The following is an 18069-nucleotide window of genomic DNA, read 5'->3' as shown; positions in this document are numbered from 1 at the left end:
GTTGCCTTTGTTATACTTGGTTTACAGTGTACTGAGGCTAATAATCATTTAGGCTAATAATCAGAAGTAAAAACCCATGACAGGTACCCCGTTTTGCCCGCTCTTCTTTCAGCATTGGATTCTCCCCACCTGCCATACCATTGGTGTTCCGTCACTGACGACCCAACGCCAACTTGTCCCGTGCAGATCTCCCAAGTTTGCGTGTGAGCGGCTAGAAGTCAGACATCTGCCGAGTAGGCTCAGCTCAGCTGCCCCAGATTTCCAAAAGCTGATTGAGGACGGGGAGCTGTGGCTGCTTAGTCAGGGCTTAAAGGAGACTGTCAGGCTCCTGGAGCACCAGTTGCAGGCCCAGCGGCGCAACTACGACAGAGAGTTGGAATCTATGCAGGGCGAGCTGCAGAACGTCAAGAGGAAAAACAACCGGCAGCAGCAGCACCCGGCAGAGACTCTTCAGCTGCCTTCGAAGGCCTGCATCAAAGCTAGTCTACAACACGAGATCACCCAGCTCACCAACAAGAACCTGGATCTCATGGAATAACTAGAAAACCAGAATCGAACCATTGGCAAGCTCAAGAAGCAGCTGAAGGTTTACTCCAAGAGGATTGGAGAGATGGGAGCGGGTCAAGCGGAGGGTCAGTCTGTACAGTGAGGAAACGGGCAGTACAGCCTAATGCAAAGTGACACAGACTTCATTGCGGGGAAGGAAGGGAGTGAGCAGGGAAGCGCTGGAGCGGCGATTGGACAGGGGTGTTGTCGTCACGGAAGGACAGCTGGATGACGGACCAGCGTTCAGCTGCACTTCTCGGTGGGTCAGGGCTGGCTACGGGCTGGAAAGCACCAAGGAGAAGGATCAACCACGCAAGCAGGCGATCTAGACAGGCGGAATATGGAAAGCATTAAATTGGCAAGGGGAGTCAGACAGCCAAGGACTGGTGAGCTAACAGGTGGCATCACTAGACAGACTGAAAAGGAGTGACTGGACGACAGGGTTTAAATAGAGAGACTAACAGGTGACAGGTGTGGGTGAGTCAACCGATTGGGGGCGTGGCCGAGTGACAGGTGACAATACCATCCATTCTATACACTTCCAATAAGTATGTTAAACATAAAAGGAAATGGGAGTTGGCTCTTCCCCCCCAAAAAAGTCCCCTCAAAAATATTTCCCAATAAAATCATTGAAGATGTGAATCTGCAGGTTCTCAAACACTCAGTGGGAGGTCCACTTTATTTCCATATTACAAGTCTGCTGAGCATCAACATCATATTGTAGCTGTTGCTTTACTGTGAAACGCTTACGCTCCGTACTTAAAGATGCTTTCAGAACGTGTCCTTAATGTGACGCTTGAACAGCAATTCATGTGGCGGAGCCGGCATGCAGTCTGCAGCAGAAAAGTAAGTATCAGTTTGATTCTGGTGCCAGATCATCAAAGAGACTCAGAAATTATAATTTCTGAATCAAAGATTTGACGGGTAAAGTAGACGCAAAACCCATCATCGGCCCTCCCTCCACTGAAAGCACAGTCCTTTGAATTCACTTCATTCATGCACATGACTCAAACGTGGTAAACTGATGTCTTTTTTTTTTCAAAGCATCGGTTTACCAACAACACTTGCATTTTATTCATGTGAAATCGATGTACATGTTTAAATTAACGGTAAGTGAATTGAAAGGACTTTCCTTTTTCAGGGTATTAACTTTTAATCAGGCTGGGAGAGAACGAACATTCATTGCAGCATAATGCTGCAATTTCCGTGGCTTGACTCTGATTCTGTCGTAAAACCGCATAATTTCTACAATATCAATGCAATGTGGAGAAATTGGAACGCATAAAGAGCTCAGAGGGATGCCCACTAGAGTGAGTGCCGAAAGCACTGTGATTACAGGAATCATTTAGGGACATAGCAAGGTTTTTGTGTGGCATGCACTTAAGATGCATCTATAACAAGCTTGGCTTGACATGACCATCACAACTAGAAGTGGATTGTGAACAGCGAACAATACAACCACTGCCGCCCTGGATGAATAATGACAATTTGAGATGGGAAACAAAGCCATGAAAAATCCCAACATTGGACACTACCATGGGGCGGTTTTGCTGAGTGAGTCCGAGCGAGCAGTCTCCTCCCTTGGCAAAGAAGAGCCTTGTCGCATCACATTCCCCACAATGTGAGATGTTTACTTCACTGTCAAATCTGAGGATTGGAAGGAGGAATGACACATCGGGAGATTGGCATCGATGGTTTTGAAAATCAGGAGTCTCTCGCCTGAATCGGGAAATGTGGCAAGTATGGATATATGTCGTTTGTCATTCCGCTAGCTGACTTAAAGAACAATGAACTTTAACTGGAATTGACATTAAACAGCTTGGAGCTTCCTCGAAGAATTGTTCACAATCTGCCAAACTGCTACTTGGGAAGTGAGTTGAAACAGTGCCCTTGAGTGAAAAACTAAACAAACAAGCAAAAACAATGACTGTTGTACTCTGTTGAGTCACTCACATCTCAAGGAACACCTGTCAATTTGTTTTGGACATGTTATAAAACCACTCACAAAAATAAAAGTCAGCCACTTAACTTTACGTGATATTTCCATAACCTTTTGTTATTAAATCACACTCTAAAAGGGAATGTAATTGCTTTTCAGTTCATTTTCCAACCCAGCAAAACATCTTTATAATTTTATATGATTTAAATTTTCCTTGATCGTTTTAAAACAAAGGGTTTTTCAGAATCTGTCACAAATGTCTATAGAATTGTAATCCTTAAATGTTGTTGTTTTTGTTGGTCTTCGAGGCATGTTACGATGGATTTTAATGAGAATCCAATGTTGTACCTTTCTGGTGTCTTCCTTGCCAAACAATACCGAGACAGCAAGACTGAGTTCAGCTACATCTTAAATCTTCTTCTTCCAACAACTCAACACGCGCCCTGACATCCCCTCCTTTTTCTCTTTTTATCCACCCCAGGAGAAGGGCGTAGCAGAGCAATTCACAAACAAAACGTAAACAGGATGAACATAAACGTGCACATCATTAACAATTAATACAAAAATTTCAACACGAAATGCTCTACTAAATCATGTGACAGGATCAAGTGCTATTGTAAAGATGTATGAATAGCTGATGAAGAAAAGTGGCTGCTGAACAAGTGTCAATGAACATTTCGTGAGCTGACTTTTTTCCCAAGGTTTTCCGATCAAAATGGATACAATCCTGAACTGGTATCTAAGAGGCTTGAAAATAAAAATCTGAACATTTTCAGTAATAATTCCAAAAGAGGGGGCAAACATTTAAAATGGGGGATTGCCTCACTGCCAAAATGTTAAAAGCTTCAGTGGACAACAAATAGGCACTCTGGGCAGTGTTGATTTGTGCATCTGAATTGATCGCACGCCAGAGTGTGTGCTCGCAGCACAAATGACAAGGATTCACACTTTATCACAGCAGTTTGCCCCAAACCCCAGTTTTACCTTTACACTTTACACTACATGACAGCTTCTGTCGGCTAATGGAGACCTCTGAGAGTAGAAACCCCTCAAAAAGGTTTGGCCTTGAAGGCAGCCTTATTACTTGCTGAGTCATGAATAATGGAGCAGGTTGCTTTATAATCCCCATGCAATGAGTAGCTCCATCAGCTTGGAAGCGAAGGATGTAAACACAACTCATCTGGGTTTTAACGTGGTGTCTCCAAATAGATATTATCAAATGGTTGTAACAAAAAGCAAAGTTTGTTTAAGCACTGCTCAAGTATGAAAAGTAACATTAGCCTTTTACCTTAGTGATGCATGGCTGCTTTGTGTCAGGTAGGACAGCTGATGTCTCACAAAAAGAAAGTTATGCAAGTGATTTGCCCTAGCTATCCCTGACGGGACAAGGCAAATGTGACAATAAGCTGATGCTACAGTCCAATTGTGATCAATCATTATCATACATGCATCTTTTTAATGTCATTTCTTTTCCTGTGGAATATCAGATATTCAGCTCCTATATCAGCCCCTCAGCTATTCATGGAATAGTAATTTATTGCATCTTTTCTGTGTTTGTTTGTTTTTTTAGAAGGGCCCTGAGATAAGCCCCTAAAGTGACATGAGGGGGAAAAATAAATATGTTCCTCATTAAGACGAGAAACTTTGTTTCACACGGAATACCTTCTTCTGCTGTTACCTCTTCTTTTGCTACGCTACTGTGGCAGCAGACAAAGAGGGAAAAAAAGCCAAACAAGCTCGAGGGGAAACAAATTTCAGTTGTATTTTGTTTCCTCACTGTTGTCAAATAATTATACAATAAAATACCAAATGACGGCTTGTTTTCCCCTCTTCAATGTCCCATTTTTTAAGAAAAAAAAAAACGGGTTGAGTTATGATGTCATTTGTGTCCAAAATAAAAGCCTGTCCACTGATCCACAAATGAACTTTTGACAATTCACGCCTTAGTAAAAAAAGCACTCACAACATAAAAAAAATACATGTCCAAATCGCAAGTATAATTGTTGACCTAAAAAACATGTGGAAATCGCAGATGTATTTGTGTGAATGATTTTGTGACAAATTTCTCCCAATACACAATGGCAGCAGAAGTGGGAAAAAACGTTCCTCAAAACAAAGACGCAACAACACTAACCTAAATGTAGCTATGGGGTCTCCATGCGCGTATACTACGAGAAACTTTCTGATTAGAGGAAGTAAGTTTTCTCATTATTTTCTGGTCCTAATGAGAAGGAACATTTTTGTTTTTCCCATGTCACTTTAGGGGTTCTGTAGTAATGCCACACTGATTAAATTAAAAGTAGTAATTGGCATCAAATTGAGCAAGACACAGTGTTTGTGGTTTATATCTAGCACAAGCTATTAATGTGGATAGAAAAATGGGAGGACCTAACCAAAATTGGAAGTCATCTGAGAACACAAACAATGGTCTCCAGCACAGCTCAGCACAACACAGCTAAGTCCGCAATACTTTCAGAATAGTAACAACAACAAAAAATGATTTATTTTTTCCAAGTGATTCTTCTAAATCCAAACAAATCAGAGGCCAATATGCATCTCAGTGTTTGACCTTGCAAGTTTCACAGTATAATGAACGACTAAAGAGGGTGATCTGGATCTCTGTAACAAGGGCTGAAAGGCAATTATACATATTGATGCTTTGGTTCCAACATTCATGCTGACTCAAGAGACGAAGCGGTCCGTGTTGGTCCACCAGTGCTGTAAGCCAATAAGGTAGGTGAACTAGAGGTCATCCAGAATTGCTTTTATCCTCTGAGAAGAGCATCCATTCGGCATCTTAGTTTGATGCTGTCGTTTCAAGGGAAGCTGTTATTTTTCTTTTAGTGGCTTCGATATATAAAGCAATAGTTTTATTGAGCAAGCGCCTCACCAAATCATCGCCACCCCCCCACCCGCCCCACCCCAGTAGACCAGACAGTTCATGCACCATCATCCATTCTGACTCATAATATGACAGCTTAAGCATGTTTGGCTACAAGTCGGGAACATTATTAAACAAACAGTGGTCCATTCATGTGAAAAGAACAAAATGCGGCACATACTGTAGATGGATATCAATAACATCTCTTCAGGTAAGTGATTGTATTACACCGGTTGATGGGAATAAAGCACATCTATTATAGAGCAGGATTGTGCTGCTGAATATCAAACAGGCAGCGGCAGGGCCAGGAGGGCGAACCAGCTGCGACTCTGTACGACGGCTGACGGTACTGCAGCTTTCTCACCTCCATATGGAAAGCCATTTATCCAAGATTTCCTTCTAAAAATATAAGGTTCATGGACAGTCCATTTGTTCTCACTAGTGAAATAATTATGTGCGCATGTGGATGACTAGTAATGTGTTTTACACTACTAGTGCCGCAGTCATTCCTGTAGTGCGCTAATTTGGAGTAGTAGATCAAAGCTGGCACGAGTAATTAAAGAAATGTTAAGAAAGTCGTTCTTCTTGTGCCACCTTTGGGGTGAAGGAAATCCTCGTACTATAATTGAACACGAGGGCTCATCGAGAGTTAACGTGTTCTGTTTTTCTTTAGACAGATAACGCTCATCTACAAATGCTACAGAATTACAGAATTTGATAAACGAATTAAAAAATTGTAAATAGCCTCTTTTTCAATCGGATGACATGACAATTGCAGTGACATTACAAAGCTAACGTCACTCTACATGCTGCCTCTCATGTCAGACATCTTTTCCTCCCCTCTTTGTTCTTCATTCTCAGGAAGAAGACAATCAAAAGGGAAGATACGTTTTCAGGGTGTGGGTACGCAAGCTGACTATAAACCGCAAGAGAACAAAGAAGCCAAACATTTTAGTTATAGTGAAATGGTGAAAAAGATTCAATGCCCCATCTCCATTCTTGAGTCTTACATAATGCTTAGACCTTTACATATACGTAGTTTGGGTAATCATCTTCAAATGTACAATACAAATCTTTTAAATCACTTTACAGGGTCTTTATTGTTTGCCTGGAATATGTAGTTACTTAGATATTCATTTTTGAAATGACACAGGGACACCATGTATTATGTGCTAATTGTTTTGGCGCAGTGTGAATATTGTCTTCCTGTTCAATTATTGACGATAAACTGTTTGCTTTTTAGTATCACAATAAAAATGAGGGCTGTGAATAAGGTCATTAAAAGAACAAATTAATGCTTCCGTTCGAGTTTTGCCGTGTAGCGTGAAATATGATTTGCTCAAAAAAAAAGGGAAACCATAAAATTCTATCATGCTTTCAATCAAGTGACCGAAATCTACATGACTGTACAGATTACCCAGAGGCACTTGAGAAAACAAGCATACATAAACGGTCGCGTGTGGCAGTGGTAAGTGATGCGTTCACTGCCCAGCATCAACATTTCAATGAGCTCTCTAAGCTATATGATGTGGTACTGCGCTGTATATGCACTTTAGCTTCAAGACCAATCTTAATGAATGCGGCGGCTAATTATTCACACCTCCCAGCTCAGCATATCCGGGTCGCCTGTGATCAATGGAATTAGCGGGAGAACATCTTACTCTGACCAGGGGCCTAAACAAGACGTCAGAGCGGTCCGCATGCCCACGGATGTGTCTCGTGCTATTGATCATTCTTCACATGCCCCTTTCTGCAGGGACTGGCTCCGTGCTCCCATACTTAAACCGAACACTAGAATTGAAAAGAGAGAGTGCCTAGGGACGTCTGTTTATAACCCCGGCGTATATTGTGTAAATTAGTAAAGGACATGACGTTTGTCTCGTTGGGGCTTTCCCTACAGCATGTAGCAATTTAACACTATTGCGTGCAGCACACAGTACATCTGCCCCCCCGTGTTGTGGAGAATTGTAGTATTCATTAGGAAAGTAGTTGGTGTGTTTGTGTGGTTACCACAAATGCCTCTAAAAACATCCATGTCGCTTAATTGACGACAATTTTCAACCCGTTTTGAAAGCAGGACTGCCCAACCAGTTGATCACAGTGCAATGGTTGGTAGATTAATCGAGAACTAATCGATTATTATATGAATCGATAATCATTTTGGATTATGGGTTAATCGTTTGGATACCTTATTTGATATTAAATTGTCCAAATCCTCAAATATTCAGTATATAACGTGAAACGTGATGGCCGCATGGATTCGATCGCCGAGTTGCGTGGATGGCGCAAGAGTAAAATGCCAGGCGTTATATCGATAGATAAATGCGCTTACACGACCAACACAAAAATATGGTCGAATTAGAGTTTTGCTTTGGTCAAAAATGGTGGGGCACCTCCGGTTTATAAAAACAATGGCTGAGCCATACCAACTTGACCAATCTGTCAAATTCCCAAACAGACAAAAGGAGGCTTATACCAGCACAAAAATCAAGATACATCCGTTTTTAGGCTTGAATGCAGCTATGCCGTCTACCAATATAAAGCCCTATGAGAGAAATCAAGATTAATTTGATCGCTTATCTTCAAGTAACCTAGCAAGAGTCAGTACTTGCTCATTTAGCTTCATGGTTTGACATCATTTTCTTGGGTTTGCAGGAAGAGCCTTTTGGGTGTACTTTAGTAGAACTATAGTAAGTCAAAACGAGATGTTACTGGGCTACTGGGACAAAATCAAATCAAGCAGTCTTATTTTTCTCTCAGTTCAAAGAATGATTATGGGACTATTTTTTTTAGAACAAAATATGAATACTTAATCATCATAATACTCTACAGAGTGAGTTCTCCAGTTCCAATGTTAGACAACAAGCAATTATTCTTGACTACCTTTTTTTATTATTATTGTCGAAGAGGAATCTATCCTAGTTGAAAACAAAGCTTCAAGTTCAACCGCTTCAAGAATGATCTATTTGAATGTTAAAACAATCATGCACAATAAAATGATTAAAATGTGACCTTCGAAATCATTTTAATTATTCAAGGGAGAATTAATGATGATTGCATTTCCTTAGCCATGGTGTCCACAGCTCTGGTCTTCCCTCAAAGATTATAAACATTGACGTGAAGTCAATATGAATGATCAGTGCATGAAGCTCCCCGCGGCTGGATTTACACTGCATGGTTCATCTGACTCAATTCCATATTTTTGTTCTCAAGTGGCACTTTCTGGATAGGCATCGCGGCTGTAAAGAAAAAAAGCCACATAGACTTGTCAGCGTATACTAATTTGGATTCCTATCAGTGCGATCGTGGCATAAATAGGCAGCTTGGATAGATACTCTGGTCGATACAATTGCATCTGCTCAAACAACACAAATAAGCACATTTTTTAATCTTTTTATTGTCAGTCTGTATGACCCTGTGGTGACTTTCAAAGCTCTGAGCTGGTGAAATTGAAGCAAGCTTTCCACACAAATAGAACTCCTAAGCACCATATGTGGGTTGAATTATGTCCCCTGTATTACTTTTTGTCACGACAAACTTAATTAGAAGCCTGCTTTGGATAATTGGTCAGATATTTGAAATTGGACTTCTTCATTTCTTTTATCCGTGAATTTCATGGATGTCTTCAGTGAGAGTATCACCCCTGCTCCCATTCCTTTTCTTCCAGCGAATAACCACTCCTCTCTTTATCTCGGGACTAATTAAATCACAGTGTGGCGCCTCAGCAGCAGTTTGACCTCTGTTAAACTGTTCAGATGACTTTAGAAGCTATATTTATCCATTTCCAATGACTCACAAAAATATTATTTTTTGTGATACAAAGTAGCTGCTCATGACAATCAGAGTGAAGTTTTTCACAAGTTTAGCCTTGGAAACTTGAATGAGTTGAAATATGTGCTATGTACAGTTTAAGATTGTTTTTCCATTTCACACTTAAACACTGTTAATTACAAAAAAGATCTATGTATTTATGTGTTTATGATTCATGTGTGTCGTTATTACATGGCTTAACTAAGCAAGACTATATGCTATATATACTATTTGCGATGAAGGTCACAAAAGCTAAAGGTCAAATACTTTCGAAGAATCCCTAACAAGAATTTAAATAAAATGTGCTTGTCTGTCCATTGCAAGTATGGCAAAATTATTTTTCACACATTGAATGAAGTGCCTCTGATTAAAGTGACAAAATACGTACTGGCATTTAAATACAACCCATCCAACCCCAAGAAGCACATAAGGGTTAGGTTGAATTGAATTCATATTGACCCGCTGAAGTCAGATCATCAATCGCTATCATTGGCTCGTTTCGGTATATAATTAACTGGTTATATGGTTACATGGTGTTGCACCAGGGCTTGGGGAACTAAATCTGTGTCGCCCCACTTAAACCACTGCAGAATTTATTTGATATTCTAAAATATTTATAAATGATTTCCTCAGCCCACATATCAGTCAAGCCTTGATTAAGCTCATGAAGAGAAAAAAATATATACCTTGAGTCTTAAAAGTGATGTTAGTAAGTACTTCATATTTCAGTTAATTTAAGAATTTTACTCAAGTACTACAAAGTGACTTTTACTCCTACCAGTCAATGGATATTTGTACATTAACCCCCAAATGTAGCCCGTGTAGCGCCAAAACGTTTATTTTGAAAATATTAGCAGGAACTACAACTGTTTCCTGTTGCATTATTGCACTGAACAACACGTACAGTCTGTCGTACGTATGCATGATCTAAACATACTACAGTCAAAGCTCGTTTTTTGAACGTTCCAGTTTTCGAACAAATCCGATGTCGAACAAAAATTCGGAGGTCGAACCTCGGGAGATGGGCCGAGAGGACCCGAGAAATCCCGACCGCGCGGCCCGGATGCCAAATGACTCCGTTCGTTGTTATTGTATTTTCGTTACTTTGAGGATTGTATTAACCCCTAATCATGCCTCCAAAGAAAGCAAGTGGGAGCAGTAAAGCCATCCTAAAACAAAAAGACGCTCCTAAAGCAGTGCGACAGTGAGCGGCCGGCGCGCTGCGGGCGGATGTGCGATCGGACCAAATAAAGCTCCCTGCGCACTGAGGTCCACTTAAATTTTGGAAAGTACATCAGAACTTTGAAAATATTTTCTAAATTTTAGCGACCGCTCTTCACAATAATGCGACCAGCGCAGTGTAGTTGCGCGGTCGGCAGCGCGCTGCAGTTGCGCATTCGGCGGTGCGCTGCAGTTGCGCGATCGGACAAAATTAAGGTCCCTGCGCACTGGGGTCCACTTAAATTTTGGAAAGTACATCAGGACTTTCGAAATATTTTCTAAATTTCAGCGACCGCTCTGTCACAATAATGCGACCAGCGCGGGGCAGTTGCGTGGTCGGCGGCGCGCTACAGTTGCGCGTTCGGCGGTGCGCTGCAGTTGCGTGATCGGACAAAATTAAGGTCCCTGCGCACTGGGGTCCACCTAAATTTCTGAAAGTACATCAAGACTTTCAAAATATTTTCTAAATTTCAGCGACCGCTCTGTCACAATAATGCGACCAGCGCGGGCGGCGCGCTACAATTGCGCGTTCGGCGGTGCGCTGCAGTTGCGTGATCGGACAAAAATGCGCAAATAAATAAATGCTTAAAAAAGGCTTTTTTTGTGTGTGTTTTTTTTTTTTTTTGTCTTGGAACGGATTACATTCTTTTCCATTATTTGTAAAGGGATAGATAGATTCAGAATTCGAACAAATCAATTCTCGAACCGCCTTCTGGAACGGATTGTGGTCGTAAACTGAGGTTTGACTGTATTTAATTTTGGTGGTGTCTTTTACAAAAAAAGACAAATTTTGTATGGTCAAACGTTCGCAGTCACTACGTTTGAATTGTAATTGCACTCAGAAGTAGTTACACTTGGAAACAAATAAAAATAGTAACTCTGACATTATGCATCCTTTCAGGAATGACTGTGCTCAATCTGTCCTTCGCTGCGTGTGGTTTTTTGGGCATCTACCACCTGGGAGCTGTGGGAGCTCTTCTTCGCCATGGGGACAAGCTGCTTGCCTCGCTCAAGTCATGTGCAGGGTCCTCAGCTGGGGCCCTTGTTGCTGCCGTCATGCTTACGGCTCCCGATGAAGTCAAGGTAGGCAGTTGTCCTTGACCTTTTCGAAATGTTTGTAAACAGTAGTATACATCCGGGTGGCAGAAAAGCAAATGATGAATTGATAAAGATGACAAAAGATTTATTGTAAATGTGTTGTGTTTAAGGTTGTGCAGTTTAGGTTTAAAAGGAATAATTAAAAATAAAAAAGTCTGCAGAAACCGCAGGAATAAAAAATTTATACAATCACATTGGAGTCTTACCATCTCTATCCTAATTTGTGTCAGAGAATAATTCCAGCCACAGAAAACATATGAGTTCTCGTTGCACAGTTTAGCCAAACTTGAAAAAACAAAAACAACTTGGGCCCATCAAAGCAGTGGCTTTTGGATGGTGGGTATTTCTGGTGTTTCCAAATAATTATGGGTTATGTGCGCGATCAAATAATTCTCCACTTTCCTCCTACTTTGTTATTGTTTTATTGTGTATCGGTTGCTTCAAGCAGAGGCAGGGCGTATATCACAATGCAACTGTTTATACACCACGGCAGGGAGTAATTCCCTTAGAGTCTGTGCTGCATTTCTATGTCAGCATGGGCATAAGTGTCTTTTAGCCAGTAAAGTCAAGACTTAAAAAATAAAACCATGGCATTATAAGAACACAATTGCACAACAAAGTCTGTTGAGTGAACACAAATGTTCCATGCAGTTGATCTAAAAGGCCTATTCAGTAAATGTTCCTTGTTAACCATTTGTCACAATGGTCAACCACTTTCTAACATTCAAAATGCTGGCATGAGATTGCAAATTAAAATTCATTTGAAATTTGACTTCTGTGTATTTGTCACAATGTGTTGGATTAAAAGCCCTGTAGAGAAACCTAAATGGTTTGTTATTAAATATTTCCATAAGCCTATTGCTGCTCTGTTCTTTCTCTTTCAGCACTGCAAAGAATTTACATACAATTTTGCTGAGGATGTAAGACAACAGAGATTTGGAGCACTCACACCTGGATATCAGTTCATGTCAAAGCTGCGGTAACTACTCAACAGATATTGGGCGAAAACAACTGAAGTAGGGAAAATAAAAATAAAACTCGACATCTGACTCAAGTATCTGCCACTTTGCAGGGAAGGAATTGAGGAGATGCTGCCAGCTGATGCGCACGTTCTGGCATCTGATCGCCTCCATGTCTCATTGACTCATTCCAGAAGTGGCAAGAACCTCATTGTGTCCCGGTTTAACTCTAGAGAAGACCTCATACAGGTGCAAACATTCAAATATTTACTGGCGTTTGTTGTTTTTCTTTCTATGTAAAGTACAGCCAACAGTAACACGCCGAAAAGTACACATTTTAATGACTACACTCACAATGTCTCCTCTCAGGTAGCCTCGTCACAATTAAGCATTTTTCTGGGAGTTCTCCCTTCCCAGCCGTGTAGGCATGACTAATCAATCTCTACTACTCAAAGCAGGCGCAAAACATATCAATGGCAACAAGCTCTTTTATTTCAACACATTTGAGCCATGTTTTTAAACATTTGAACCTCTTGTGACAATATGAAGGGTCTCGATTACACTATCGCCATCGTGTGAACTGACTGGTAGCAAACCTGAGTACAGACAAAGCTTTTTTTTTGTTACCCATTTGTCACCTCTCGCTCTAAGCTGCCTCCCAGCACTACTGTGGTCATCAGTTTTGCAACTCGCTTCTCTCACTGTGCGGGATCCTGCTAAAACTGCACCACTTCTCAAAGTTTGAAGACCTTAAAAAAAAATAAGATCAGAGTGTACGGCCTGAGCTATCAGAATCTTTAGATAACTAATTATCTCCAAGATATAACCACAAAGTATGACCGCCTTCAATCCAATTAAAACGCCAAAATAAGCACATACACGAACAATGAAACAAATCACAACTAGGTAGATTTTGTATGTTGTCAAAAACACGATGGCTCAGTTAACGCAATCTCGCACACAATATTACTGGCACTATTTAAACCAGTGAAGTTCAAATATTCAATGATTATTTGTCTTTGAATCGTTTTATTCTCCCCTAAGGCACTCCTGGCCAGCAGCTTTGTGCCAGTCTATGCTGGGCTCCAACCGGTCAAGTTCCAAGGAGAGGTATTTGACCATGTCACCGATTTTTCTTATTTAAATATTCACCAGACCTGATTGTATAGCATTCACCTTTGTGAATAGAAATGGATTGATGGAGGGTTCACTGACAGCCTACCAATCCTGCCTGTGGGGCGAACCATCACAGTGTCCCCGTTCGCTGGACCGCAGGATGTGAGTCCATTGCACAAGGGCCATGCCTTCAAGTCCCAACTCAAACTGGCCAACATGAACATAACGGTATGTATGATCATGTACTGTATCTACTGTAACAAAAAAAAACTACTGTATGTCAAATTGTTAACAAAATTAACTTAAATGCGCATTTTCATCAGCAGTAGTGCTGTGCACAAAAGAATTTCATCTAATTTGTTCACTCGTTTGATTGGGCATCAATTGATATATTTTGCAACTGGAATGAGATGTTTAATGTCACTGGAACTGCCGTTTGTTTTTGCACAGCAGCTGTTAGCAGAGCTAGTCATCAGTTTGATGCAAAAACCTGCTTCTTGCTAAGAAATCCTACTTTCTACTAATGTAGCGAGAAGGAAGATGAGAGCCTTTCATACCGTAATGACAGCCATCAAAGGGTATTAAAAAATATGCTCCTTTGGGGATCAACATAATACGATGTCATATAACTCAAGATTCAGAAAAGGTTGTCCGGAAGGCTGGTACATTATTTTCAAATGGGCTGCGGTGTGTTCTCCACAGTTCTCAATGGAAAACATCAAAAGACTGAACCAGGCTTTGTTCCCGCCACCTACCAACAGAATGCAATTCCTCTGTCAGGAGGGTTTTGATGATGCCTTGAGGTTCCTGAAGACGGAGGGTTGGCTGAGCTAGACAGACAGCTGGGACTCAGGACAAATGGTGTGAAATTAATTTCATTAAAAATAACTGTGTAGGTTAACCTGGTTCTGCATTGGCTTTTGGTGCAGTAAGTGAAAGCAACAACTTTTCCTCAGGGAAAGACTACATATGTGACATTGTTATTCCACACATTCTTATTTTAAGAAGCACGCAAACAAATTAGGCATTGATCTGTGAGACTGGCAGGCATCCATTCTCAGATGTGGTGGGCTCTTCTTAGCGAGAAGTCCCACAGCACATTCGATTTTGTGGAGTCAACATTTGTTTTTGTAAGATGTTGATTTGCAGTGATGGTTAGAACACTTGATTTCCCCCATTATGTGAGCTTACCTGCTGCTTCTGATAATGAGACTGAATTGTGACTTCTTTTAAATCAAGACATCAGAGGCAAAGTATTCCCTAGCTCACATGTATTATTTTATCCCATCGTGCAGTAAAATTCACTCCGACTAATGAAACAGTCAAAGGGATTCCCAAAGAGACAGGCCCACTTGAGAAGCTGACTTCACAATGCAGTATTCACTCATGGGAATGCATTGTTATAAGTATTTGTTGTATATTTCATGATGAATTTTTCTCAGTCAAGGGACGCATATTCCAGAAATGAAAATCATCTGTTCAGTGTGTGTCTGTATACATTTGTGTGTAAGTACATAATGGTATATACATATGCATGTCTCCTTTTGCAAATAAAGAACATCTCTTTAAAAATGAGACTTACTGTAAGCTCTTTAATGCCACTCCCAGTTAAAGATTCCTGTCAAAATGAAAAAATACAACAAAGAGAACTGCACATTGTCCATTTAATTCAACCCCACAAGTTTGTGTTAGTCTGCTATCTTAATGCTAACACATAAGAGAAACGCCATGATGAGCTAGTAAAACATCAGTGTCATAACTATTCAAACAATGATGAGTTGAACACACAAAGTGAAACAACACATGTAGAAAGATAACCCTCAACAAATTCTTTATCCTCTGTGAAGAATGACCAATATTACTGGAACTTACTAAGGAGTTAATCTGTTTTGTAGTGCCCACAGATGGCCTGGGTTCGCACATCAGAAGTACCAGTACAATGTCAATCGAATTGAAGCAGACAAATACCATACAGTATTATAGATACAAAAAAGATTGCGATTGGGAACAATTTGAGGTGCAATTATTTTGATTCAAAGGATGGTAACGCAATGAATTAAACACATATCTCAGGGCCTTTGTGTATTTCATGTGTCACGATGAAACAGAAAGATCCGCATAACCACTGTCATGTTCCAAGTATGTTTGTTTGTGGCACGTGTACAAGTGCTTTTTGTGAATTCCAATGCTAAAACTTTACAACACTTGATTGAATGCTTAAATTTGGGTCTTAAATGTGCACATTTTCTCCTAAAAGGTAAAGTCAACATTGTTGTTGTTGTTGCACTCAGATAAATGGATATTGATCATAAGGACAGAGGCACTTAATGATCTGCAGTTTGTCAAGGGCTTTGGCAGGCTAATTATCCAGCTTATTGTCCCTTAGGTATCCTTGCTGGGGCCCTGCTCATCTTATGTTATTGTGATAGATCTTCCTTTAAATGCCTCCACACCTTTTTGAGCTTCCTTCAGTTTGTATTTCATTCAATTTTCAAAACTTCAGTCAATGCTACAGACGGCGCTAACAGATGATACAGCAGAGCCAAACTCAAACTGCCTTAACAACCAAAATGTATTAGTGATAGAATTTCATTTGATTATCTCCAGTTAAATATATCCATTAATAAGTACAGGAAAATAAAGCAAACCAAAAAGGCATGGGGTGAAGCCGTACGTTAATAAAAGAAAACCCAACATCCATCACAAATTTAAAAAATTGTTCACACCATCCAGCCAGCAAAAAAACCCAATATTTCTACACTTTATTTTTTGCTTGGTTGATATATTTGTTAGGTACTTAAAGTTTAAAAAAAGCGGCATCAGACTGCAGACAGGCGACTGCAAAAAAAAAAAAAGGGTTCCAATACACTCCTTTAGCCTCTAAATGTTTAACCTATGAATTGTCTTCATTTATCAACAGTCACAAACCAGACAAACGATGACAATCTCTTGCCTCTGCACAGATATTGTCAAACTGGCAACCAGATAGTCTTCAGCGTACCCGCAACCCTCGTGGAGTTGAATCAGTTCAGCTAATGATTGAATGGGTTTTCATAACACAGTCTTTGATCATTTCACCCGCTTGCAAATTAGAATTATCAGTAAACGTGAATTATTCTTGTGAAGCTTGTCAAGATTTTCACACAGCCTTTTTCATTATTCAGCTTTTTGATTTGATCTTTTTTAAACAATCAATGTTGTAAGTCCCACAAAAGCAATAAAACAGACCTGTCGGTCATACGTGGATGAGCTCATGCAAAAAATAGTTGTAATCAAACAAAATCTTCAATTTTCTAAATTGGATATCCAATTTATATCAATTGAAAAGCTGTAGTGCTGATCTCATTTCTCATATTCATCTTTTGATGTCAGTCCCCAATATTATCAGGCCATAGCAAAAATACAAACAGATTGGTCTCACTGTTCCTGTGTCACTCGATACTTCACTTCAGTAAGCATATTAGTATTTGTATTAGTATCGTGTGGTTTGGGCCTAATACAATCAAGTGAAATGTTTTACACGTGAACCAAAACAACCTTTTCACAAATTTGATTGAACCCTGAGAAGCTTCATTTCAATCTCTCACTCTAGCAGTGCACTGAAACATTCCCCAGCACACAGCTTGAAATGAGATTCACAGCCTGAAGCAGGAGAGAGTGCTCATGGATGCAGCCCCAAGCCAAATTAGGCAGAGTGCATGATAGAGGTGGGCCAGCCTGCATGCATGCGGCATCATCCCACTCGCAGCCCCTCGGCTTTGCTGGCAGCAGGCAAGACAGCGAAATGAAGGCGAAGGGCTCAGGATAAGATTTGAAATGGAGTCGAAGTGTAAATATATCTCGTGGTGGGAAGTGATGAAGTGCTCCATCTTTTACAGGTGTCATCATGTCAGTATTAATTTACAGATGATTTTGTTGTTGTTGTTGTTGCTTTTAGGCCTGACATTTGAAAACAGATAACTGTACTTTCTAAACGTGACTTTGTCAAAACCTATCCAAAAAAAAAATAGTGAACTTAAAGAGAGGCAAAATAACTTTACCATTAGTCCTTAGCTCAAGCAAAGTAAGGTATTTAAAATATAAGATAACTCCAACAACAATGTCTGAATGTTTTAGGGATGAAGGTACATAAATGAGGTGGAGTGTTGAAAATGGGCAAATCTGCTCCTCAGGCACCTTGTCAGATATCATTTAAACTCATTGAAATAGCAAGTAATCCCCAGATATGAAGCGTATACACTGGAAATTGTGACTGGCATGGCCCTGAAAAGGAAGTACACCGTTTTTTTCCTATTCAACCTAAACTACCTCTGCAATAATGTGTCACTCAAAAAGCCCATTGGGATTATCCTCTGGCAGGTAGGTGACAAGGGCATTAATTGCATTTTCAGGTTGAAGCTTCAATTCACTAAATTCTACATTGTAAGTATTTCATATTCTAACATAATTATTATTAACATTATTATGTCAAACAAATCCACATCCAGTAAATAGAAAAA

General features: G+C 40.2%; 1 protein-coding gene across 3 annotated transcripts; it reads left to right on the top strand.

The window, feature by feature from the left end:
* The first annotated feature begins 10054 nt into the window (after nt 1-10054).
* pnpla4 (patatin-like phospholipase domain containing 4) lies at nt 10055-15123 on the top strand. 3 transcript variants are annotated; one of them, XM_085906379.1, is made up of 7 exons: nt 10055-10088; nt 11299-11480; nt 12380-12474; nt 12568-12703; nt 13499-13564; nt 13643-13798; nt 14273-15123. In XM_085906379.1, exons 2-7 carry the CDS (start codon nt 11301-11303, stop codon nt 14402-14404), a joined length of 765 nt encoding a protein of 254 aa, XP_085762505.1. In that variant the 5' UTR covers nt 10055-10088; nt 11299-11300; the 3' UTR covers nt 14405-15123. The 3 variants fall into 3 exon arrangements, with proteins under 3 accessions (XP_085762505.1, XP_085762497.1, XP_085762489.1); XM_085906371.1 differs by having other exon boundaries at nt 10058-10092; XM_085906363.1 differs by lacking the exons at nt 10055-10088; nt 11299-11480 and having other exon boundaries at nt 11528-12474.
* Nucleotides 15124-18069: the final 2946 nt, after the last annotated feature.

Source organism: Syngnathus leptorhynchus, chromosome 1 (assembly GCF_054491065.1).
Source record: "Syngnathus leptorhynchus isolate UIUO chromosome 1, UIUO_Slep, whole genome shotgun sequence".
Lineage (NCBI taxonomy): Eukaryota > Metazoa > Chordata > Actinopteri > Syngnathiformes > Syngnathidae > Syngnathus > Syngnathus leptorhynchus.
The sequence above is the reverse complement of the archived record's forward strand: the minus strand, read 5'-3'. Positions and strand labels throughout refer to the sequence as shown.